The 27,500-nt window shown below is 38.2% G+C and overlaps 2 protein-coding genes across 3 annotated transcripts in view; one reads left to right on the top strand and one right to left on the bottom strand.

Moving 5' to 3' along the window:
• The window catches only part of LOC143035170 (gastric triacylglycerol lipase-like), a 75,562-nt gene extending 72,962 nt beyond the window's left edge, over positions 1-2,600 (bottom strand). The window contains exon 1 of the mRNA XM_076201827.1: positions 2,498-2,600. The gene's annotated coding sequence lies outside the window, so the exon portion shown is untranslated. The remainder of the gene's footprint in view (positions 1-2,497) is intronic.
• Positions 2,601-4,899: 2,299 nt separating this feature from the next.
• LOC143035171 (acetyl-coenzyme A transporter 1) overlaps positions 4,900-27,500 on the top strand; it is a 23,617-nt gene continuing 1,016 nt past the window's right edge. The window contains exons 1-14 of one of the 2 annotated variants that reach the window (XM_076201829.1): positions 4,900-5,179; positions 5,463-5,675; positions 6,415-6,485; positions 7,162-7,325; positions 7,839-7,965; positions 8,159-8,324; positions 9,062-9,207; positions 13,642-13,724; positions 15,535-15,645; positions 18,714-18,818; positions 20,836-20,915; positions 23,033-23,153; positions 23,331-23,549; positions 25,229-27,500. The exon at positions 25,229-27,500 is cut by the window's right edge and continues 1,016 nt beyond it. In XM_076201829.1, the coding sequence (XP_076057944.1) occupies positions 6,428-6,485; positions 7,162-7,325; positions 7,839-7,965; positions 8,159-8,324; positions 9,062-9,207; positions 13,642-13,724; positions 15,535-15,645; positions 18,714-18,818; positions 20,836-20,915; positions 23,033-23,153; positions 23,331-23,549; positions 25,229-25,399 (1,551 nt within the window). In that variant the 5' untranslated portion in view covers positions 4,900-5,179; positions 5,463-5,675; positions 6,415-6,427 and the 3' untranslated portion in view covers positions 25,400-27,500. The remainder of the gene's footprint in view (positions 5,180-5,462; positions 5,676-6,414; positions 6,486-7,161; positions 7,326-7,838; positions 7,966-8,158; positions 8,325-9,061; positions 9,208-13,641; positions 13,725-15,534; positions 15,646-18,713; positions 18,819-20,835; positions 20,916-23,032; positions 23,154-23,330; positions 23,550-25,228) is intronic. The other variant, XM_076201830.1, reaches the window with a different exon arrangement.

Below are 27,500 nucleotides of genomic sequence, written 5' to 3'. Positions count from 1 at the left end.
ACAAGGGGTACTGCGTACAAAGGATTACAAAGGCTGAGTATGCCGACAGGAGACCTTTTGGTCTATAACTAAGTCATATGCGTAAAATGATATATTAATGATAAATAAAAATGAATAAATAAAATGAATAACATGAAATCCCCAACGACCAAAGTTGGCCAGGCACGCATTGACACGCATAGCCTCTGGCTGTCTCGTAGCAGTTCTGGAACACCTGCAGGTTGGTACAGTGAGGTTGCTGCGATCCCCTCCTCAGTTTTTGCCCATGTGTGTGTGTGATTCACCATGGTCTTGGATCACGTGTTGGACTCGTCATCGACAGCTATTTCCCTCCCGGATGAGAGCTCAGAGGTCATATATGACCGGTCTATGGATAATGCTGTGACCTTACACGCAAACGCGCACACAACTCCCCGCCCACGAGAGTTGGAGTAACGACTCACAGCGCAGCGATACTGAAATTATTTCAGGCCTGGGCGGGATTCGAACCCGGAGCACTGTTGTGGCAGCCTGGAACTCTACCAACTGCACTATGTGTTGTGTGTTTGTGTGTAGAACTGCAGAAGATACAAGACACCTCCTCTTTCCTCATGCCAGACGAGGCCCCACTACCACAAACTGTGTCATCTCATATTGCTATGTGTAATTCAGCCCTTGGTCCATTGTAGGACCGGTCTATCCCCCTGGGGGACTATATACAGCCTCTGTACCTCACCACGACGGTAAGGTTGTCTGTACGGTGAGAAGTGCTACATGTAAAGTTGTCGTTGGTGCATTTGAGTGACTGTGGTTGAAGTCTCCGTGTAATGAGCTCGACCATACTGACCAGGTGCTAAACACTGGACTACCGCACCTCTAATGACCAGTGGGGGAAAGCTATTAAAGTCTTTCGCGCTGACCGGGGATTGAATCTGGACCTTCCGCGTTATGAGGCGGGAACGCTACCCACTGCTCCACGCTGGGTCTGCCCATATTGGCAGACTTGAAGCGAAATGGAGGATTATCAAGGATATTCAAGGAAGAAAGGAAGTACTGGATGTAGGCGTTATCACATTAGGCTATTTTTCCTCCGACTGTTGGAATGCTGGAGGAAATACATTTCCCTCCAGTACATCCAATGACATTCTATGCATTTTTTTTTTTTTTTTTTAGAAAACAAAATATTTTACCACAGTGGTTTTATGGCTGAAAAAAAAATCTGAAGACACCGGCGATAAGTTGGAGGTTGGAGGGAAAACAACCCAGTATGATAACGTCTTTAGGTAGATTTTTTTTATGTGTGGACGAAAGCAGTGTGCGATACTAAATGGGAGTGAAGAGTCAAGAATTTCCGGGCCTCTTGGTCACGTGTATAGATGGCGAGACACAACGCAATGAAATATCAAAGGAAAGACCAAATGTGTTTCTTATGATTTCTCTGTTGATTATTTGCTTGATTTTCATTTATTATTATTTGCCTGTAAATTTATTATTCTTTACTATTTACCTGTTAGTTTATTATTTAACTATGCCTATGTAATTAATTATTTTATTTATTATTATTTATATTATGATTTTTTATCATTATTACATTTTTTCGCATCCGACCTAGTTATGGACCAAAAGGTCTTCTGTCGACCTACTCCGACCTTTGTAATCCTTTCTGGAGGAAACCTTTATTAGTGCGACAGTTTCGCTTACTAAAACTTTATCGAGTACATCAATATGTACCTGTGTTCTTGATAAGCTTTATCGGAATCTGCCAGGACTCAACGTAATGGATTTGAAATGGACAAATTTAGATTAGAGAAGGAAATAGGCGTAATTGGTTTACTAATACAGTGGTCAACGAACGGAACAGACTTAGTGACCATGTAGTTAGTGAGCGCTGAAACTATCGGTTGTTTTAAGAAAAGGGGAGATAAAATTATGGAAGGGGATGGCAGGTCGTAACGGACATGGAACTGCCTAGTGTAGGCCTTATGGTCTCTTGCAGTCCCCTTCATTCTTATGTTTTTACTACACAGAGCGAAATTTACAATTTTTGAATCCACAGGGCACCGTAGACCCCAGGCGTGGTGTCAAATGCGACCCGATGTAACACTTTAAGTTGACAATTCTCTGAAAAAGACCATGTTGGTCGCAACGTTAGAGTAAAGCAATTCTTAGACCATCTTCGTTTTTCTAACACACCACCTAATATCTCATATGACTTTACCTCTCTAAATATTATATATGTGAGCATATACTTGTGTATATATAGATAATGTGTAAATATATATACATATATGTATATATATAATATACATATATATATATGTATATACATATACAAACACACACATATATATATAATATACATATATATATATGTATATATGTATATACATATACAAACACACACATATATATATAAACATACAGTACATATTTGATAAAACGGCCCAATACACATAAACGTACATCTGAAAAGGGATAAAACAATAAAGTAAAACAAAATGAAATGCGTCCCAGTTACCTCGCTTACTCACAGCGCCGTTTGTCAAGCTGTGCGGTGTCGTTTGCACTTTCGAATGTCCTTCCGTTACGAGCGACGACCCGACGTCATAACACAGTCGTCGAGTGACTGAGACTGAAAGGAAGATGCGGGAAAGGATCCCGCGCGCTGCTACAGCCAGTGTCGTAGTTGGTCGAGGTCTCAACAGATGGCGTTTGGCATTGTACTACGCACAACGCGCGGGGATGTCGGTGAACTAAATAACATAATACGAATTTATCGAGAAACATTCATATTTGCTTTTGTAGAATAATATTTGTTTGTTATTGTTTATTTATTTGTTTGTTATCATTTGTTTGTTTATCATTATTTGGTTGATTTTCATTTATCATTAGTTATCTGTCAATTTATCATTATTTACTATTTACCTGTTTGTTTATCATTTAACTATACCTATGCTTTTATTTTTATTCATTATTATTTATATTGTCACAATTTTATTCATTCTTTTATTTATTTGTTATTATATTTTTCCGCATCCGACCTAGTTATGGACCAAAAGGTCTCCTGTCGGCATGTTTCTCCATTACAAGCCTTTTGTAATCCTTATATATATATATATATATATATATATATATATATATATATATATATATATATATATATATATATATATATATATATAATGTGATTGTGTTCACGGTGCTGTATAGGGTGAATTTTTTTAAATCTGAATGCGTTTGAGATTATGTATTTGATAAATATGGCAGCTGCTACGAGGATGGATAGCGTGAGAAAGATGGTGGATGAGGAGGTAAATGGGGGTGGGAAGGGAAAATGGCAGGTAAGGCTCGTGAAAGAATATTGGGGTAGTCTGGGCATATAGATTGAACGAATTGTGTTAAACTGTCAAAAATAATTAAATGAAATAAAATAAATAAATCAGTGATGGAGGGATCTTGAAAGGAGGACAAAGGATGAGTTGGATAGATGGTGTGATGAGCGCCTTGGATATAAGGGGAATGTCTGCTGAGCAGGGAGGAGTGAAAAAAAAATGGAACGGATGGGGTATTGGGGTCAGTGTAAATGAAGCGGTGGGGATAAACAAACCACGATCTTTGGGACCTGTTGTGGAGTCGCTATGCCTCACTGCACAGCGTTTGACCCGAGCGCTGTTCGGCCCAATATTGCAACCGGCGCTTTCAAGTAGCACAGACGAACTGGAAATAGGACATAAATATAGAATAAGAATAAAACGATAAATAAGGAAATCAATAACACATAAATAAATAAAATAATCATTGTATTATATATATTTTTCTTACAGGAAATACCCTTCCTTCCTCCCACCCACCCATATGTTCTTGTCGCAAGTTCTTACTATATCTTAATTAACTCGGATACCCTAACTACGTAACATGGAAACCTATCCCCTTCCCCTCCCTTATTATGTTTTCTTTTCATATCATTTCAGGAGAACCAACACCAAAATATAGAATTTAATTCTCTCCCCACATTTTCATTCATGCTTTGCATCTGCATTATAAAATACAATCACTACCTCTTGAATAAATAGAAAAAAATATTTGTATTATTGGCGCGATTTTGCCCGATTAGAAATACTAATGAATTGTGTTGACAAAACGAAATGTAATACAGTGCTATTCAAGCTACTGCCAGTTTTTTGGGGGAAAACGCCCGCTACAGCGAAAGGGTTAGAGAATGACGCAGTTCTTCACAATTTTCTATTGCAAATAAACCCAATAATATCATAGCTGTATTTGTAATCATTACGTCGACTATTTTACGAATTCAACACATAAACACTGTCTCTTAGGGTTATTTAATCATTGCTCGACATTTGTTAGTAGTTACTTGGAGCCAATCGATCGTGGACTGTTCCATTGTATTCCTGCGGTTCACGTTTCCAGGCAGTGCAAGCAGTGACAGGGCTGTATATTTGTCGCAAAGTATAAAAGGTTACACAGAGGAAGCTATTGTACTCACTAAAAATCCTAATACCATGAGGGAAAATTTAGTTAAGAACTAAAATTCTAAAATATCTTCTAATACTTTTTGTGTCAGACTATTACTAAACTCACTTTATACCTGTTAGACTATGGTCGATTTGGTGAATGAGAAAAATTGGTGTCGAAAAATATGGATATCTATGAGAATCTGATAACCATGTATGCATTTTCCTGCCTATTATTGTGATAGGGCTGAATGATCGTGTGCGTGAGAAGTGGCGGAAGAAATGGAAAAACAAGATGAAACCTCGCATTTGATCATATTTATTGTATATAAATATATATGCAACTACAATACAAAATCATCCACCTCTATATTTTTTTCTTGTAATTTATTATTATATCAGTTATCCCTACGTGTGTAATGTCATCCCCGTACGTCACAGGTAAACAAATGCGGCAACTGGGTGCCCCTAACCTGCCTTACCCTAATCTATAGTATTGGGTGGGAAGAGAGTGTTGAATGACGGGAAATAAATGAAGAACTGGATTTTACAGTTTGCTGTCTTTTGACTCAAATTTAGGATTGTAAATATAGGTTCAACTGTAAAGAGACCAGATGGCTACCGGGCCTTAGGATGACGTGTAGTTAGCGTAGACTGTCACTAGTGACTAGAGGAAAAAAGAAGAAATAGAAGAGTTTTCTCAAGATTAAATCTGGCAATAGGAATTAGTAAGCAAATAGGTTGATTTATTTCTTAGTTCCGTTTACAATTTGAAGTGGGATGTTTTTGTAGGTATATAAAAGAAACTTCTTAAAAGGTTCCTAGCATAACCATATGGAGGTGGTACCACATATTGTCATATATATTTACACAAAATTCTCTAAGATTCCGTGATTAAGAAATCATATTTTCAAAATTAATTCTGTCAGAATTTCCTGTCCTTATGACTTATTTTGGGGCCATAAGTATACTATAAGTTTCTGATGTAACCTTATCTTTATGGATATACAGGCTGCATAATCAGAATCATGTTGGTCTCGCATCTTCCTGATAATGAGTTCAAGTCCTGCATTTCTCTCGGATTCCAATGAGTGAATGGTACCTGTCCCATCAGTCCAAACGCATAAAGAAAGGGTGACAACTGTCGTAGCTACACGTTTTGTGGCTTATGCTCCTCGCATCTTGAGTCAGAGTCGACTTGTCCCTAAAGCAACCCAACCTCAAGTAAGCTCATTCTAGTTTTGAGACAACTCATTTTGTAAATATTGATTTAGAAAGTCAGCCCGTCCTTAATTATTTGTTTTAAAAGACGACATTATCAAAGTAAGCCAGGCTAGAGGGTCACTGCCGCATGTAAACAGTGTGACATACTTGACTGTTAGAGCAGGTTATAGTAGAAAAATTCACCCCTTGTAAGGGGGAAAAAGCCTTGGTATATGTATGTATTATGCCATATTAGAAACGGTTTTCTTCCATTCCTACGTAATGTGTCTTTTGACAATCGAACAAAAATATGCACTCTATCCTGAGACATGTACAATACCTGACCACCTAACCTAACCTTAGAAAACCATCAGGGCATTGGTTGGCATACTTCTGAAGGCAAGAAGCAGTCAAACCCTGCTCTGTAGCATATTTTTTGTCAATTATAATTACATTTGATGTTGGGCTTTTTCCTGTTACATTTAATTAAGACCTGTATTAAGAAATTCATCTCAATGTCACATATTACTCTTTGTATTATAAATTACCTCATAATTTTACACATGGAGATATATATATATATATATATATATATATGTATATATATATATATATATATATATATATATATGTATATATATATATATATATATATATTTATACAACATAATAATTTTGTGTCATCAATTCTGCCCAAAATTGAACATGTTCTATTTTATGCTATGAGATAGAATCTTAATTCTAAATTGTTATATTTCAGAAGTAAATTGAAAATGAGGAGGCAGGCAATAGCCAAGGAAGCTGAGAAAGAGCAGGAGTCCACAGAAGAAGGTATGATACCATTACAATGTTTTCTTTATGCTTTGCCAGCTTCTGTTTGAATATTGAGTTTGAATGAAATAAAACGGATGAAGTTACATTTTTCATTTATCTAACATTTGATATGAGAGAGGCTGGACGGAAAAGCACATAAGACAATATGTGAATCAGTAGGACGAGTTATAAAATATGTGGAAAGGATGAAATATTTATGACCTCGTTTATAATTATAGCTGAATACAATAGTCTTGCATAAGCCAGAACAAAATTCTTAAGAGGAATTAAATGATTTCCTGGATTAGTTGGAACTTTTGAAAAAGAGATGTACCCCACAAAAGAGGATTGTGTTAAGAGTATATTACCTACGTATCTATATAGTGAAAGGCCTCTTCCCACTTTTAAGGAAAAGAAGGATTACTTCTTAATTTGGATGTAAGGGAGTTGTTTTATATTTTATAATTTATTCAAATTCATTTACTATTGTTTTCCGTAGAATGTTTCTTGTACATGAGCTGCGAGATATTTAAAAGGGAAGCAAATGGGATTGGGATGAGTGAAGAATGAGCATGTGCCTCTACTGGCTACCTCCAATTTGCTTCCTATTTATCTTACCTCCATGTGGATGAGGTGTATATGACATACGTACATGTGCACATACTCTTTATTTTTTACTCTTTGCCATCTCAAGGTATTGAAGAACCTCTGTTGGATCATGGCCCTAAAAAGGAGGTAAATGACCAAGCAAGTATTTTGCTGCTGTTGTTCCTCTACGTTCTACAAGGGATACCATTAGGCCTTGCTGGTAGCATTCCCATGATTCTGCAGAATCGCAACATCTCCTATAAAGACCAAGTAAGTTGAAGTGGCCTTGTAAAACTTCCATTTCAATTTGCATGTGTCCATTTTGTTTTTGTTTTCATGCTTTTACTGTATTTCAGCTTTGAAGTGATTTATCTGTGTGTATTGTTATATGAGAAGTTGTGTTTGATTTTTGGTGTTCAGTAAATGCTTATTATTATTTCAAGGTTATGAGGCATCAACTTTGCTATGTTGTTGTAACATTTTAATTGTTTTCTGAGTTTTTATTAGTGTCTACTACAAGAAATTTTGATATTCATTTTGGAAAATTAATTATTAATTTTTTTTTAGCATGTGGGGTAACCCTCAGTTTAAGTAAAATTATGTTATAAAATCACTAAGATCATGTTGAATGAGTACTTAAAATTTGTTTATTTTAGTTTTGATGTTATCTGCAATAGTATGATTGAAGTATATCGTAATACTGAGAGGATAATAAACTCTCTGCACAGTTGGTGTCCAACCTGCAGGAAACAGGAATTGACGTTTGTGTGGACTTGTTTTCAGGCAACGTTTTCCTTCTCCTTCTGGCCATTTAGCCTCAAGTTGCTCTGGGCGCCTTTGGTCGATTCCTGTTACTCAGCCAAATTTGGCCGAAGAAAATCATGGATGATTCCTTCACAATACCTGATAGGTGTGATATATTGTAACCTGTAATTGCTTTTGTGATAGAATGAGATGACTGCATTTACTAACACTTAGTCTTGTCAAGCATGCAAACAAGAAGACAAACACAAACATTGTTTGCTCTTGATCCTTAACCCAAATACGAAAACATGCAAAAGTCCATGTGAGGATGTTAATGAAAGGCGCACACATCTTTTCAGGCATCTTTATGTGGATTTTGTCAGCAAACATTGACAATTTACTTGGGAAGGACTCCGAGCATTCTCCCAATGTGATTTTGATAACGGCCATCTTCTTTGCATTAAATTTTTTGGCTGCAACCCAGGACATTGCTGTGGATGGCTGGGCACTTACAATGCTCTCCAAGTAAGTTCATGTAATGAATGGTACATTGATTTCTAATCTTTCATACTTAATTTTTTGATTTGTTTAATAAAAAATTTCTAAGGAAACTGAAATAAAACATTGCAGGATAACTTATGCATATTTGAAGTAGATACTTGTATATATCTGTAGGGATCATTGAAGGGTACAAGGAAGTAGTGGTCCTGCAAGATGGACGTCAGAAAGAATTGTCTCCCCACCACCTGTTTTCAAATACTGTCAACACCTATCTGTGCTTACAAACTAAGTCTCTGGACTGGGGCAGAGATCTTAAACAAGGTGGTTCCCTGCTGGCCAAATGGGTTAGAGCATTGCTACTTGCAATGTAGGTAAAGATGACAGCAGTTCATTCCTTATCACCAGTGAGTTGGACCAAGGACATTTTTCATTAAATTTCACGAGGGAGTTTACGATGTTGAACTGAATCACCTATGTCCTTTTCACTCATGGAGAGCCAACATCTAGTGAATGTTCTTCTCTTTGTCTCTTCGTATTACTATAGATTGGTGACAGAAATAATTAAATACCAATACAACAGACACCAGTCAAAATTTTCTCAGATCTGTGAGAGTGGTTGAGAACTGTTGCCAACAAAAATTATTGATGCCAACGACTTATTCCACATTCATATCTGGAGTGAGTGTAAAATGACATTGAACTTTCTTGTAGTGTACACATATGGATAATGTAAACTTTTAACATAATACTCGTCTTTTCAGGGAAAACCTTGGATGGGCTTCCACATGCAATTCCGTTGGCCAGACCGCAGGATACTTCCTTGGCTATGTCGTCTTCCTTGCTTTTGAAAGCAGAGATTTTTGTGTCAACTTCCTTGGGCTGGAGGACTCTCTAGTTACTCTGCCAGGTACCGATTATTTTCTTGTTTCATGCAAAATGTTCTGCCTTTAAACATAGGATGTATAATGTTGTCACCTCACATGCACAATGCAACTAAACATAAATGTATTTCAGTCAATTACATAACTGTAATGGATGTTGGAGGAGAATGGAATGGGCTTGGATTGGCTGGTTACCTCCCTTATAAGGGTAGTAGGCCCTTGGTGTATATATTAAAAGTAAATAAATATAAAACACACACACACACACACACATGTACGCACGCACACACGTGCATACACACACACACAAATGCACACACACACACACACACAGGATCATATAAATTGGGAGAAGAAGGAATAAAAAAAGTAGAAAATGAGAGGGACCTGGGAGTCATTGTTATGAACAATATGTCACCTGAAAAACATATAAATAAGATTTTTGGAGAAACTTATAACTTATTAAGAACAATCAAAGTGGCATTTACATACCTGGATGAAGAAATGGTGAAGAAAATTCTAATCACTCTGATAAGACCAAGATTGGAATATGCAGCAACGATATGGTCACCAAGTACAAAAAAAATGTATAAAAAAACTTGAAAGAATACAAAGAGCAATTACAAAATTGGCACCAACACTCTCAAAACTATCATATGAAGAGAGACTAGCAAAACTTGAACTACAGACACTAGAGCAAAGAAGAGAGAGAGGAGATTTGATAGCTATTTACAGAATCATGAAAGGCATAGAAATTATTGATAGAGAGAATCTGATAAAATGGGATAATAGAAATACAAGAGGACATGGAAAGAAAATCAAGAAAGACAGCTATAGAAGAGATATGAAAAAGAACAGCTTTCCTCACAGAGTAATAGACATTTGGAACAAGTTAGATGAGAAAGTGGTGTGTGCAAAAACAATACATCAATTTAAAAATAGTTTAGATAAAATGAGATATGAAGACGGAACACCACGAGCATAGCTCCCCTTCCCGTAAAAATACAACTAGGTAAATACACACACATGCACGCACGCACACATGTGCACACACACACACAAGGAAGATCATATACAACATATCTAATCTGCTTCTATTCGAAAACAATAGATTTATTAGATGAGATAGATGGATGGGCAGACTGTGCCTATCTAGATTTACAAAAGGCATTTGACAAAGTACCACACAAAAAAAATTAATAGGAAAACTAGAATCAATAGGTGGCATTGCAGGTAATTTATTAAAATGGATGGAAGACTTCCTGACTGGGAGAAAAATGAAGGTAGTAATTAGAGACAAATATTCAAAATGGGAAGAAGTGATAAGTGGTGGTCCACAAGGGTCAGTACTGGCTCAAGTAATGTTTGCCATATACGTAAATGACATGGACAAAGGAGTTGAATGTTATATGAATTTCTTTGCAGATGATGCAAAAATATTCAAGAAAGTATCAACAAATGAGGACTGTGACTCATTACAATCAGACCTGGACACAATGTGGAAATGGACTCAAAAGTGGGAGGTGAACTTTAATATCAAGAAGTGTAGTATAATGGAGTTTGGTAAAAGCAAAAACAGAATTTAGAAAAAATTACAAAATTGGTGAAAATGAAATAAAAAAAGTGCACTCGGAAAGGGACCTTGGAGTGATAATCAGCAATGACATGACACCAGACAGACAAATAAACAAAATAGTAGGTGAAACATACAACCTACTAAGGTCAATGAAAGTGGCATTTAAATACTTGGATGAAGAAATGGTAAAAAAAATATTATTCACATTGATTAGACCAAAACTGGAATATGTAGCGACACTATGGACACCCATTGCTAAAAAGAATATAAGGAACACTAGAAAGAATACAGAGAGCAACAACAAAGTTGGCACCAGCTCTTTCCAAATTAACATACGAACAAAGATTATTAAAACTAGAACTACCGACACTAGAGCAAAGAATAGAAAGAGGTGATCTACTGACTATATATAGAATCATGAAAGGAATGGAAATCCTTGACAGAAAAGATTTAATAGAAAATGACAATGGAAAAACAAGAGGTCATGAAAAGAAACTCAAAAAGGACAACTATAGAAGAGATAGGAAAAAGAATAGCTTCCCACACAGAGTGCTGGATATATGAAATAACTTAGATGAAAAAACAGTGTGTGCAAATACTATTCATGATTTTAAGAATAAACTTGATGATGAGAGATACAAAGACGGGTCACCACGAGCATAGCTCCCTTCCCATATAATACAACTAGGTTAATACACATACACACATGAAAGAGGTGATTTGTTGACCATTTACAGAATTATGAAAGGGATGGAAATTCTTGATAGAGATGACTTATTAAAATGGGACAGAAGAGGAACAAGAGAACACGAAAAGAAGCTAAAGAAGGACAGTTACAGAAGAGATTTGAAAAATAATAGCTTCCCACATAGAATGATTGATGTCTGGAACAAACTAAATGGAGAAACAGTGAGTGCCAAAACTATACAAGATTTTAAAAGAATAAACTGGATGTGGAGAGATACGAAAATGGGTCACTACGAGCATAGCTCATGTCCCATAAAATACAACTAGGTAAATACACACACAAGATTTGAACCAAGAAAAAACAATACGAGATATCTTTTTCTCAGTACTGTAAGACCTGTTGTAAATAAATATATACCAAAAAGCTTCTATCCCCTTATAAGGTAGGTAGCCAGCCAAAACATGCACCCACACTTCACCCATCCAACACTCATTTGTTTCCATTTTAAAAATGCTTGTGAATGAAGGGCCATCTCTTTCACTTGCCCACTGCTTGGTTCAAAAGCAATGCAGCAAGACACAGCATCTCTGCTTCAGGGCCTGACATCTGAAGTTGGTAAATAAAACAGTGGGGGTAAATTAGTTTTGAGTAGCGGAGGAGGTGCTGTGTCTTGCTGCTTTGCTTCTGACCCAGGTGGAGGGCAGGTGTGGCCCTTCAAGAAACCTATGTATATGTGTGTGTATTTATTTAGTTGTAACTAGGTGTATTTACCTAGTTGTATATTGTTTAAGAGAATGGTAGAGTGCCGAAGGACTGGAAGAGTGCCTGTATAGTTCCACTTTACAAGGGAAAAAGGGACAAGTGTGAGTGTAGTAGCTTCAGAGGGATCAGCTTGTTAAGTGTAGTTGGGAAGGCTCGTGGAAGGGTCTTGATTGAGCAGATTAGGAGAGGAAGAGAGGGAGTAATTGGTGAGGAACAGTGTGGCTTCAGGACAGGTAGAGGTTGCATAGATCAGATTTTTGTGGTAAGACAGGTATGTGAGAAAGCTATAGGAAAAGGTAAGTGAGTGGTTTGAGATAAAGGTAGGACTTTATCAGGGAAGTGTTATGTCACCCTGGCTGTTCACTTTATACATGGATAGGGTGGTGCGAGAGGTAAATGCAAGGGTAATGGGTTGGGGATTAGAAATGGTTAAAGAAAATGTAGAAAAGTGGGAGATTAGCCAGTTATTGTTTGCTGACAACACTGCGCTTGTAGCAGGATCAGAGGAGGGATTAAAGAAGTTAGTGACAGAGTTTGGGAAGGTGTGCGAAAGAAGGAAGTTGAAGATAAATGTGGGTAAAAGTAAGGTGATGAGATGTACAAGGGGAGAAAATGGCAGCAGACTGGAAGTGAGTATTAAGGGAGAGAGACTGGAGGAAGTGGATAGTTTTAGATACTTGGGTGCAAATGTGGCGGGAAAGGGAGGAGTGGAGGTGGAGGTAGAATGTAGATTGAGAGAAGCAAGTAAATGCCTTGGGGGATTAAAAAGTGTAATGAGAAATAGACATTTGGGAATGGATGCTAAGAGGAGATGGTAAGGAGTGATTGTGCCGACAGCACTGTATGGGGCAGAAACATGGAACATAAGAGAGGAGGAATTTGAATGTATTTGAGATGAGGTGTCAGAAGTATGATAGGGGTTGCAAGGCTGGATAGAGTGAGAAATGAGGAGGTGAGGAAGAGAATGGTGGTGGAAACCGAGTTGGGAGATAGGGTTGATGAAAGAGTATTGGGAATGGTTTGGACACATGGAAAGAATGAGTGAAGAAAGATTAGTAAAAAATGTATAGAAGATAGAGGTGGAAGGAGTGAAGATGCGGGGGCAACCTAGGAGGAGATGGATGGATGGGGTAAAAGGGGCATTGAGAAAGAGGGGTATGTTTGTTGAGAAAGTACGGGAGAGGACAGAAGATAGGGGTGAATGGAGAATGGTTGTGTATGGATGTTGCTATGATGCATGTGGGGGATGGGGGGTGAGGGAGTATGTGTGAGAAATAAATTGATTCAGCCCTTAAAGGGCTTTCTCCCCTTCTCCTTTTCTGCATGAGGGGATAGAGCCATTTCTATAACTTCTGTGTATTCCATGTTCCCCTGTGTGTGTGTGAATAACAGTGGTGGAACCTATTTTATATTGTAACAACTTTATTTTTACAGGCTTCCTCTACTTCTGGGGAATCATCTTCATCATCACAACTACACTTGTTGGTATTTTGAAGTCTGAGGACGACGAGTGTGAGGTAATCATCAGATTTAAATGAAATGGGATTTGATTGAGTATAGAAATGTGTGTCAGATAAACATGGCTTTACCAAATCTAACAAGTAAAATTACTGGAAAGAAATTTCTTTTTCCTCTTCAGTCCAGCAGATAGCCATCAAGTAATAATAGTAATTTAATCCAAGGCCAAAAAATATAATTAAAATATACCACTTGGCTTAAGAAGTTGTTCATAGAACTATCTGTTTAGGGGTAATCTCAGAGGAAATTGAAATATGTAATATTGATTTTATCTATCTCGGGTGTTATTTCCCACGTACATGGGTAAGAATAAGAAGTATAAAGTATGTCACAGTGTTTAGGTGATTATTATAATTAACCCTTCAGGCTGCATCAAGATGTCATTCACACATAATCACTCCCTACTCCCCCATCTCCCTCCTTGCATCACAGTATCATCCATACACAGTCATTCTCCACTTGCCCCAATCTTTTGCCCTCTCCCTTCCTTGCTCAACAGACATTATCTTTTTGCTCAAAGCCCCTTTCACCCCATCCATTCATCTCATCCTCAGTTGTCCCCTCAAGTTCACTCCATCTGCCTCTGCCTTCAATACATCTCTTGCTAATCTTTCTTTACTCATTCTTTCCATGTGGCCAGACCATCCCAATACTCTTTCATCATTCCTATCTGCCATATAGGGGGGTTGCTGATTAAGTAAGTCAGCTTTGCCATAGATGTGCTGTGTCTTGGTGCATTGCTTCTGACTCAAGGCAGAGGGTGGGATATAGGGATGAGTTGTCATCTATGAGGAGCTGAGATGAGAGGGAGGAAAGGGTGGTGGATGGGAGTGAAATTGGTGGGAGTAGGTACGTGTCCTTGTCTTGGCTACTTTCCTTAAAAGAGGGAAAAAGCCCTTGGTGTGTGTGTGTATATATATATATATATATATACATATATATATATATATATATACATATATATATATATATATATATATATATATATATATATATATATATACATATATATATATATATATATACATATATATATATATATATATACATATATATATATGAATATATACATATATATATATATATATATATACATATACATATACATATATATATATATATATATACAGATATATATATATACATATATATATATATATATATACATATATATATATATATATATACACATATATATATATATATACATATATATATACATATATATATATGTATAAACATATATATATATATATATATATACATATACCAAAGGCTTTTTCCCCCTACACAGGGGGTAGCCAAAAAGTAAAAGGCATAGAAACCACCCCCACCCATTCCATTTCCCATATATTCCACTCCCCTCCACCCTCCTCCCTCCCTCTTATCTTGGCACCTCCTGGATGATGGGTCATTCCTGCATCTTGTCCACTGCCCTTGGTCAGAAGCAGTGTCACAAGGCACAGCATAATCCACAGCAAGGCCGCTTCATAAATTCGGCGACCCTCATGCAGAAAAGGAGAAGACAGGGAGAAATCCCTTCGGGCTGCATCAATTTTTTTTCTCATACATACTTCCTCACCCCCCATCCCCCACCCACTCCCCCTCATGCATCACAGCATCATCTATACACAACCCTTCTACATTCACCCCTATCTTTTGTCCTCTCCCGTCCTTCCTCTACAGACATTCCTCTCTTTTGTAATACCCCTTTCCCCCATCCATATATATATATATATATATATATATATATATATATATATATATATGTTTTTTAATTTTTTTATGTGAATTTATTTTCTTTTTCAGGGAGCAAGTGAAGAACCCCACTTTGGTCTCATTGGCACCTACCAAATGTTGTGGTCCATCCTGGGAAAGACACCCATCAAGCAGACAGTACTGATGCTTCTAACATGCAAGGTAATGAAAACAGACCAAACCCAAAAGTACAAAACCTTTGTGGCTAAGAGCTGAGATAAAAGGAAATGGGTGATAAATGGGAGTGGGATGGGATGGCATAGGTGCATACCTTGGCTGGGTAATTCCCTTACAAGGGTAAGGAAGCCTACTAGTATATAATTAGATTGGTATAGTATGATACATATACCAACAGCTTTTTCCCCCTTACAATGGAGGTAGTCAAAGGGATAAATCCATGCACACCCATTTCATCTTCACATACTCCACTCCCATTCACCACCCCTCCCTTCCTCTTCTTGGGTCCTCCTGGATAAAGGGTCATCGCTGCATCTCGCCCACTACCCTGGGTCAGAAGCAATGTAGCAAGATGCATCACTGTAACAAAACAAAATTGTTTTGCTACATGTAATGGTGATTTAGTGGCTCAGGTAAAGTCTCTGCTGGAGTTTCTTGGATTTATTCAGGTACAAAGATTATGTACAACTAGGTCCTTGACCTAGGCAGCCCTAGTGCTAGGTATGTGACCTTGGCACTCCTCATGCTGGGCCTTGACCTCGGCACTCCTGTCAGGTATGTGATCTGGGCAGTCCTGTTTCCAACAGCACAGCTGTTCAGTAATAAAGGGTGATAGGAAGGTGTTTTGGGTTACCATATGTGAGATGTGTTACTCATTATATATAGTCATGGGTGTTGGTTCCATTATATAGGGGTCAATTATATGGTTGGTGGCGATGGCGTGGAGTATATATGTTAAGTTACAGTAATGTAATTGGGGTAGGTATGAAGAAGGGCTCAATGGGTCTATCTGGTGACATTAGGTCTTACTTTGCATTAACCACTTCAGTACGGAACTTAAATCTCGCGGGCAGCAGCCAATGCCAGCCGTATGACGTAACGTAATAATATTCGCATCATAAAATATAGTCACCGCTTATATCGATCGTTCTCTCTTTCACCCGTGAATTTTGAAAACCACAGAGAATGGGATTCAGGGCGCATTTGGGAGAATGTAAAAACACAGGGGCGACTACAATAAATATAATCAAGACGCCGATATGGCAGCGTCGCGAATCCACTTGCTCCTCATGACGCCTACGTGTGCGGCACCGTATGGAAGGGGTTAACGAGTCAGGTGTTTTGAGACTTGGAAATTGGTGAGGTTGGAATATTAAAGGTCTTGCCAAAGACGAGCACCATGTTGCATGTGTGTGGATCTCGTGTGTGGTTGGTGATGGTTAGTGATGGTTACAATCACATCCACAACAAGGCCGCCTCATTTAATCTGTGAGGTCGAGTGGTTGTGGTGCATATACACCCATTCCTCATTGTAACAAACAAAATAGGGAGGAATGTCAGTCCAATGTATTCTTTTTATATAGCAAAGGCTTCTTCCCCATCCCACATAAACAGACAAAGCCACAGAAATACTGCAAAACTATCTTGATATACTTAGCACCTGGTTCATTACAAATGGACTCAAAATAGCACCAATCAAATCCACAGCCACACTTTGCACCAACTGGAGAGCAGAACTTAAATATATATCACACCTCTTTATCAACAACAACCTCATACCACACACACACTCACCCAAGATTCTTGGTGTAGTATATGATACATCCATGTCATTCAAACAACACATCACAAACATAAGGACAAAATGCACACCTAGACTTAATGCACTTAAATCAATTGCAGGAACAACATTTGGACAAAACAAAGAAACTATTACTACAGTATACAAACAATGCATACACTCAGTGATGAATTATGCAAGCCCCACATGGGCCCCTAATCTCACTAAGACACACCACAACACCCTACAGACCATACAAAACAAAGATCTAAAGGCAATTACAGGCTGCACAATTACAACAACTACAAACCAACTACATTATGAAACAAAAGTCCTCAAAGTCAAGGACCACCTTGACTCGAGAGGCACACAAACACTTGCTGCAGCCTCCACAAACACAGCCCACCCACACTATTACATGGCAGAACACCAACACATGTTAAGAAACATCAAAACAACACCCAAATACCTATATCACACACTAATACTCTCTTCTTTTCTTCCACAACCACCAGATACCCTCCTTCAAAATCATATCACTCACTGAAAAACAACACACTATTGCATGCCAGACCCCATGACATTCATCTCTCTGAATCCTCTCTCCCCTGAGATGACAGAGTCCACCTGCCCAGGCTGCAGTGTGGCCACCATCCAGCCCTTCTAAGTTACCAGAGGCAGCCATATGAACACATTGCAAATAACTGTCCAGGATGTAATACTTTCTCCCATCATCATCATCATCATCATCATCATCATCATCATCATCATCATCATAGGTAGCCAATCAAGGCAAGTACCCACTCCCATCCACCACCCTCATTACCCTCTCATCTTAGTTCCTGTCTAGTTTGATATGTGGTCCAATAGATGTAATAAATACAACAAATTTACTGTAATTTAATATCAGAATTGGCAAGGATTGTGAAGATGGGTCCGTGATATATTGTGATTGTATATTTGGGTGTATCTCTTGTTGGTTCCTTGAAAGAAACTAGATAATATCAGGTGGTTAAAGAACCTTAATATATTTTTAAATGGGAGTGCACTTCAGGGGATGATTGAGGATGATGGATGGGATGAAGTGGGTATTTGAGAGAGAGGAATGTCTGTTAAGCAAGGAAGGGAGAAGTCAGGAGATAAAGATGAGTAGAGAGTGTATATATGATACTGCAGCCTAAAGGGATACCTCCTCATCTTCTTGATTTTCACTCGAGTGAATGAAAAGGGAGGGTTACCATGGGAGTGAAGTGGCTGGCCCAGATCTGGATGTACTTTGTCTTCTTCCATTGCTTTTGACCCTAGCAGTGGGCGAGGGCCAGGGATGACCCTTTATCCACAAGGAGCTAAGATGAAATGGGATGGGCAGGGATGGGCCCATACCCTGGATGCTACCTCCATTATACGGGAGAAGAAGCCCATTAATATATAGATGAATTTTAGGTTGTACTATTTTTCTTATACAAATGCATCTTTCTTTCTCCTGTCACAGATTGGATTTGCTGCTGCAGATTCTTTAACTGTTTTAAAGTTGACAGAGAGTGGAGTACCAAAGGATCGCTTGGCATTACTGTCAATTCCTCTGACTCCAGTTCAGGTATGTGCACTTGATATTATATATAAAATGTAACCAGCTGGTATGTCCACATTTCTTTTGTTGAATCACGATTCCAGAGGTGAGGCCACACATACACAAAGATTCTTAAGTTGTAGAATCTGACTTAAAGTGAAAACATTAAAAAAAAATTCAATTATTTTTTGTAAAGTACCCTGATAAATGTTTGTTAAATCTAATCTTTATTCCTTGTCACAGTGAAAACTCATTATAAGAAAAGATGAGTTGAAAGCTGTTATTAAAATGATGGGAGCAGGTAAGACACCTGGGTTAGATGGGTGTCATGCGGAGTGTATAAAAAAAGAGAGGTACAGTGTTGGTGGACTGGCTGGTGAGGTTGTTTAATGTCTGTCTAAAAGAGGGTAGAGTGCCAGAGGACTGGAGGAGTGCCTGTATAGTTCTGCTTTACAAGGGAAAAGGAGACAAGTGTGAGTGTAGTAGTTTCACAGTTTGTTGAGTGTAGTTGGGAAGTCTTATGGGAGGGTTTTTAATGGGAAGATTAGGAGAGGAACAGAGGGAGTAATTGGTGAGGAACAGTGTGGTTTAGGACAGGTAGGGGTTGCATGGATCAGGGATCAAGGAGCTAAGATGAAATGGGATGGGCAGGGATGGGCCCATGCCCTGGATGGCTACCTCCATTATATGAGAGAAGAAGCCCATTAGTATATAGATAAATTTTAGGTTGTACTATTTTAGGTTGTACTATTGTACTACCTCCCTTGTAAGGGGGAAAAAGCCTTGGTATATGTATGTATGTATGAAATGAAATGCCTGAGAAGTATGGTAGGGGTTAATAGGCTGGATAGAGTGAGAAACGAGGAGGTGAGAAGGAGAGGAGGGGTGGAAAGGGAGTTGAAAGGTAGAGTTGATGAAAGAGTATTGGGATGGTTTGGACACATGGAAAGAATAAATGAAGAAAGATTAGTAAAAGAGGTGTGGAAAGCAGAGGTGGGGGTAGTGAACATGAGGGGCTGACCAAGGATGAGATGGATGGATGGGGTAAAAGGGGCATAGGGAAAGAGTGGGATGTCTGTTGAGGAATGAAGAGAGAAGATAGGAGTGAGTGGAGAATGGTTGTGTATGGATGATGCTGTGATGCATGGGAGTGGCTGGGGGATGGAGGGGTGAGGAAGTATGTGTGAATGACATTTTGACGCAGTCCCAAGGGCTTTCTCCCCATCTTCTCTTTTTCTGTATGAGGGGATGGAGAGGGGGGATTGCCAATTAAATGAAGTGGCCTTGCTGTGGGTGTGCTGTGTCTTGCTGCATTGCTTCTGACCCAGGGTAATGGGTGAGATGCAGGGGTGACCCATCATCCAGGAGGAGCCAAGAAAAGAGGGAGGGAGGGATGGTGAATGGGAGTGGAGTATGTGGGGATGAAATGGATGGGAGTGGGTTTATGTCATTGACTTTGGCTACCTCCCTTGGTATATGTATGAACATACCAAAAGGCATTTTACCCCTTATAAGAGGGTTAGTAAAGTCAAAGTTTAATTAGCCCCATACCTATTCATTGCTCCTCCCATTAGAGCCGCTCATGGATGGAGGGTCATCATTGATCCACAAGATCCATTCATGGTTGGTCCATATTTCCTCACACTTTACATTAGTGTCCTTTTGCTGGGTGCCATATCATTCATTCATTTAAGCTAGATCAAGTACAGTTGAACCTTGGATAATGAATGATCCATTTAATGAGCAAATCAGCTAAGAATCAAGTGATGTGAGCAATTTTTGTCCCTGTTAATTAATGATACTTCAGGGTGCAAATGTATGGGTATGCCTATACACATGATCCCTATGGCTCAGTAGTGTTTTGGCTTGTTTGTTGTAATTATTTTGGTTTAAGAACGGAATTATGGAATGGATTAAGTTTGTTGTCCAAGGTTCCACTGTACTTGATGTAGCTAATGAGCAAAATGTTGTGCTGATAAAGATTTTGTCATCACATAATGTTTTTCATGACGATTTGTGCTCATTTTTGTCCTTTTGTTGGCAGGTTTTCCTTCCACTTATCATTTCTCGCTACACTGCAGGACCGAGGCCGATGGATGTATTTCTTGGAGCCTTCCCCATACGGTAAAGTTAATTTTTCTCCTTAACCACAGGAAACTGTATTCACACACATATTAATGTTTTTCAAGGTGTTTTAATTGTATGAACACAGTGGATTTTTACTTAATTGTTGTGTATCCATAAAGATTCAGGGACCAGGAATATGTATCTGTTTGTGGTAGCCCTTCAAGATGGATATTGGAGAGCATTGTCTCCCTGATGCCCATTTTCAAAGCCTATCCACCCCCTCACCTCCATCTAAGGTGCTGCTCTGAAAGGTTGATAGGTTGACCCTGGACTGGGTCCAAGGTTTCTCAATCAACTTCAACTCTATTTCTTTTATCTTGTCGACACTTTACTATCCACCCCTTTAAGTTACCAGAAAAGGCTGGGTGACTGCATCACAGATGTCAAGGATGTAGCACATCACCCCATACAATACAACACATTATGGAAGACTGCATTGTGAATAGTATATACTCTATAAGGGATTTGTGGGAAAACCACATTCAGGCCATAATGTTCCTCAGGAAGATGGGACTGTTTTAGAGTGACAACAACAACACTTCACTTCTGTCTGTAAGTGTGAGCCCCAAGAGGCTGACACTTGGTCTCTGGATCAGGCACATAGTGTAACACTGTCATCTTCAACTGTATTTCCCCTGCCTATACACATAAGGTGAGCTGATGGCTAGCAACTGCTGCCATACATCTACAGCTGTAAACTGGTGACACAGAAGCTGTCCCGCACCAATGCAACCCAGACAATAGTCTGAAATTTCCTGACAGAGTGATGTTTGGAACAGTCCAAGGAATATTGCCAACCACCATGGGGCTATGGGTTTCCAGTTAGTAAAATCCAAGGCAGTTATTTTTTTAGAAAAAAAAAAAATATATATATATATATATATATATATGTATATACATGCACACACACATACATACATATATATATATACCGTATTTTCCGGCTTAAAATGCGCACCCATGCACTTCGTTATCTCAGTACACAGATAGCGCGCACCGACGTATAACGCGCATGCCCGATCGCATTTGTCTATAACGCAGTTTTACCTTGGTATTTATATCATGTGAACGAGGTTACATGGAGAAGTATTTTTCATTGGCTAGAGCCACCCCTGGGAAATCTGTTGATTTGTCACTAAATTAAGTGTCAGTTTAGGCATCAATCAGGACACAACTAAGAAAAAGTCGGAACTACATGTACCGGTATATGACTCATGTTGTGTGTTGGTCCCTTATTATTTTGTAGCTTAAATAGTTTGTGGGAAATATGATCTAAAAAAGTTTATTGAAAGTAAAATATACAGAAAAAGTTTGGGATTTTTGCAGAAAATTTCATTTTATATCTTGAGGAAATAATTCGTCTTTACCATTTTTTATTTAATACTGAAACAAACTACAGACTGTTTCATTTTAGCTTTGAACCTGCAATGACAGTGGTGAAATAGGACAGTCTCTCATCGAGGTGACGTTTAATATAACTCCCGAAAGAGGGTGTTGTAGTCAGGTGTTTGACACGAGTTTATGAATGGCCTCAACGGAATTTGTACCATACCTAAAGTGAAGCAACAAAGCCAACATTAAAATTCAAACTAGGATGCTGTGAACATGGGCAAATATCATGAATATTGATCATGTTTCATGGTGTTTAGGCCTATTTAAACATGAAATATAAGATTCGATAGATACCTACCTATACCAAATATTTATATACGGTAGCCCATGTTGGCGTATTCTTTCATGTCACCATGGCTGTTCTTCTTGTTCTCACGGAATGTCACGGAGAAGTGTGCCTCCCGACTTTGTGATGGCCAACATCGTCACGTTGTTGTGAAAAAAATTACACACACAGCCGCAGAATTTTTTATTGTAAGCCGTAGATAATGCACACCACCGGATAACGCGCACCCCCCATTTCTAGGCTCTTCCAACGGAAAAAAGTCGCGCACTATATGCCGGAAAATACGGTATGTATATCTATATATATATATATATATATATATACATATATATAATATATATATATATATATATATATATATATATATATATATATATATATATATATATATATATATATATATATACACTTGATGGAGGTTAAAATTGTTTTACAGGTTATTGTTTGGATTAGTTTTTGCTGGACTGGTGTGGATTACTCCCATGTTTAATGAAGGTGATGGCCACTTCCCATTCTATTATTATGGCCTTGTTGTTGCCATTTACATCTTACACCAGGTAACTTAATTTCTATATTTATTCAGTGATGAGGATATATTTATTATTGGATCATGAACTGACCAGAGTAACAGTAAAAATTATAATATCGTGAACTATGAATACATTCCTCATTGTTAATGAATATTTGAATTGTAATTTCTACATGTGATCGAGGTTTTATTTTTTCAACTTCAGATTGTGGCAAACTGTATGTTTGTAGCCATCATGGCATTCTTTGCGAAAATTAGCGACGCAAGTGTCGGCGGCACCTACATGACCCTCCTCAACACCTTCACCAACCTCGGAGGCAATTGGCCAGCCTGGATGGCATTACGCTTTGTGCCTGAGTTGACGTGGAAGGCTTGTCAAGGAGCAATCTCTGCCCTCAAGTGTGACAGTGCCGCTGAAGTACAGGTAAATACAAGTGTGCATTGACAAAGTAAACTGAAGAAATTAGAATAGACTCTGTGTGAGGAGCAAAGGCTATGATATTCATGGCATCAATTTGTGTAGATTGCATAAACCAAGCTTTATCAACTAAGGGTTCACCACTATGCATCAGCATGAGGTAGGCCCTTGGGGATTGATGTATTGCTGTGTACTTCCAAAGTCCATCAACACCATGGGCCTGGAATCATCAATGAATAATGGGATGGTTTGGGCATATGGAAAGAATGAGTGACAAAAGACAAGCAAAAAAGAGTGGAAATCAGAGGTGGAAGGAGTGAACTTGGAGGGAAGACCAAGAATGGAATGGATGGATGGGGTGAAGGGGGAACCTTTGATAAAAGGGGAATGTCTGTTAAGCTGGGAAGAAAGAAGGAAAGAGATTGGTTTGAGTGGAGAATGGTTGTGTATGGATGATGTATTGATGTGACCTGATGGTGATTTTCTTTGTCTTCTCTAATTACTTGTGAGTGGATGATAAGGGAGGTTCACTGTGTAATGAAGCAGTGGAAATAAACCAGTTTAGTAACAGTGTAGTGAGCACTGAAACATTTGGTTGTTTTAAGAAAAGTCTAGATAACTTTATGTATAGGGAGGAAAGGTGGTAAGGGGCCCTTATGGTTTCCTAAAGTCTCCTCAATTCCTAGGTTAACTGTCAAGCTTTTATGTGGAGGTGACTCTTCATCCAGAAAAAGATAAAAGGGACAAATGGGTGATGGGTGAGCAAAGGGGGTGGGGGGAGGTCTATCTCCCTCATGAGGAACGGACTTCATGAAATCATGAAGAAGATCAAATATGAGAATTTATTTCCATGGTGTATTTGTGTAAAGCAGAGGTGGATAGAGTGAACTTTAGGGGCTGGCCGAGAAGGGGGATGGATAGGGTGAAAGGGACTTTGAGCAAGAGGAGAATGTCTGTTGAACAGGGAAGGGAGAAGGCAGAGAATAGGGGTGAGTGGAGGATGGTTTTGTATGGATGATGTTTTTGATGCAGCCCGAAGGTATTTCTCCCCATCTTCTTTATTTCCCACACGAGGGGATGAAGAGGGAGGGTTGCTGTGTGGGTGAAGTGGCCATGCTGTGGAGGTGCTGTGCCTTGCTGCATTGCTCCTAACCTGGCAGTGAGCAGGAGACAGGAGAAGGAAATAAGGGTAGTGGATGGGAATGGGTGTGTGCGTTTGACTTGGCTACCTCCCTATTAAAGAGGAAAAAGCCCTTGGTATGTGTGTGTGTATATATATATACATACAGTGAGTCCTCCTTATATGGTAATTCTTTCTCCAGTAAATTCACAGTTATGGTATTTGGTAATTACTACCCTCGATTCTATTTACGGTAAGAAAAATTCACAGATACAGTATCCGCTAGATAGGGTTCGGTATACGGTAATTTCAATTTGCGGTAAGGTTTTCAGGAATGCATATGTACCATATAATGAGGACTTACTGTATATACATATATATATATATATATATATATATATATATATATGTGTGTGTGTGTGTGTGTGTGTATATAAAATTTATCAACATTTCATCTCTGTGTTAGACATTTTCATGATTATTGTAAATGTGATTGCAGCTAAGAAAACATGTTTCCCCTTCCTTTATATTCCATTGTGTTCTCATTGTTATTATCTCTTTACAGGCATGTAAAGTCGATGGTGGTTCATGTGTAACAGAACTTGATGGCTATTACGTAGAAAACATTATTTTTGTGACCTTTGGATTCCTGTGGCTGATGTGGGGAAGACCGGTCATTAAAAATCTGCAGAGTTTACCAAAGACTGCATGGCTTGTATCATTTAGAAAAGATTGAAATACATTTTTAAATTATCTAGGTATTCTGGCAAATTATAATGTGGAGATTTAGCAAGAATCTGTTATTTGTACAGTACTTTTATAACAGTGTTTGCTCAAACTTTTATATTCATTATAATGTTGATAAAAAAAAATCCAAACTAAAGAGAATATATGATAGAAATAATAAACCAAAACATAAGTAATTATATTAGTTATGAATCATAGCAAAGTATTGATCAGTAGATTTACTGTATTTGAAAAAGATACAAATTATTTAGGCATATCAAAATCTGCCAAAATAAAACTGTGATCACTATAAAATTTTAGGCCTTATTAGAAAGGAAATACCTTGATATTTGGTAGGTGATGATGAATCCACTACTTTTCAAACTTCATTTTTCATGAAGATGTATATGTATGTTAATACAAATGTTTGACAATGTTGCAAGTTAATAGGAATTTGTATGTTGCACATTGATAGGAATGTGTGAATATATTGCATGTTAATATGAATGTGTGAATATGTTGCATATTAATATGAACATGTGAATATGTTGCACATTGCTGTGAACATCTTGAAAATCCCAGTTTGTCAAAAAACAGACAGTTGACAAAATGAAAATTGCACAATAAAATAAATTCTGGTAATCCCTTCAATCGGTGTTACTGTTTATAATGTTATTCCAGCTAATGCTGGACAATTTTATATAGTTAAAAAGCAGAGTTAAAAGAAAATGGTATCTTCCAAATTACATTTTCATGACTCTGATTGAAATTGTCTGGTAATAACCAGAGAAAATCTGTAGTGTATGTCTTTGTTTTGAAGGGGTTGCCACTTCATGAATTCAATTTGGCTAACTCGGCTGAATTCTATGAATTGATGAATGGTGTAATTTACAGTATGTAGTATCTTGTAAACACTCGCAATGATGCATAAATTACTCGCTCACTCCCGAGGCCTTCCCTCTGCTGAATAAAATCAAATAGGATTAACTATAAAGAAGTATTTCAGCTCTCATTTCCTTGGAGCATGCATGCAAGCATTTTTTTAAAGTGAACTTTAAATCTTGGGTACTTAAGGACTAAGTGATTTGATGGGCCTGGAACTTACACGAATGTGTGAAAAAAAGTGAGTTGGGATTGCAGCATGGCTGTTGCACTATATTGCAATGAATAAGTAAGATGATAATATGAAAGCTGTTAGGGTAGGAAGTGCTATGTAAATGCATGATGATTTGGCAAGTTGATTTTGTGGGTATCAGTTGCAAAGGAACTCTCGGGACTTGATGTTCCATTCATTCAGGTTTTTTCCCCTGGTTGCATGTTTGACTAGGGTATGAGAGTGCACTTACAAGTTTGTTTCTGAGCTGTAGTTTAGTTTTGTGATTGTCTGATGAGGTTGTGATGCTGCTGTGTAGGCTACCTTAATTTTTCTTTCTTAGTTTTGTGGTTGTGATAGGGTTTGATACTCCTGTGTACCTTCATCACCTGCTCTTATATTTTTTTGTTTGTCATATCTTGCTGTTATTTGTTCCGTTGCACTCAGCCATGTCCCTTAATTCTCCAAACTACCCAGGAAATCAAGCCAGCCCTAAAATAAATCCTAAGGCAGGCAAGAGTGACACTAGCATACTTACATTCAGGTTACCATCCCTCACTTGTTAAAACACCAACATAGAATCAAATTAACAAAAGACACTCTGTGCTTCAGATGCCATCATCTTATAGAAGAATCAGAAGACCTTAGACCAAACTGGCCCTCACTCATTCATATGAGATCTCTTCACTGAGTGACTCACAGCCAAAAGAGACCATGGACAATGGGTTAATTGACTGACTTATGGGACAAACAAATGGCTATGGACAGCTACTCAAGGACTGTAGCTCTCCTGGAAGGGAGAACTAGGAAAACAAACTGAATGATTCATTGTCCACTTCAGCTGGAGATACCATTAGATACAAATAGCCATGATAGGAATAAGCCTGTAGCTAAGACGTAGAACTGCATGACTTGGTGAAATCTTCCTTTTTGCATGACAACCATGGCTTGTGGTGCAAGATACTCGTGTCATGTGTGATAAAAGACATTATTTGGGCATATGTCATTCCACCCATTA

This window comes from Oratosquilla oratoria, chromosome 18, assembly GCF_046742065.1.
Source record: "Oratosquilla oratoria isolate Oo_2021 chromosome 18, ASM4674206v1, whole genome shotgun sequence".
Lineage (NCBI taxonomy): Eukaryota > Metazoa > Arthropoda > Malacostraca > Stomatopoda > Squillidae > Oratosquilla > Oratosquilla oratoria.
This window is presented reverse-complemented; position numbering and strand designations above follow the sequence as displayed.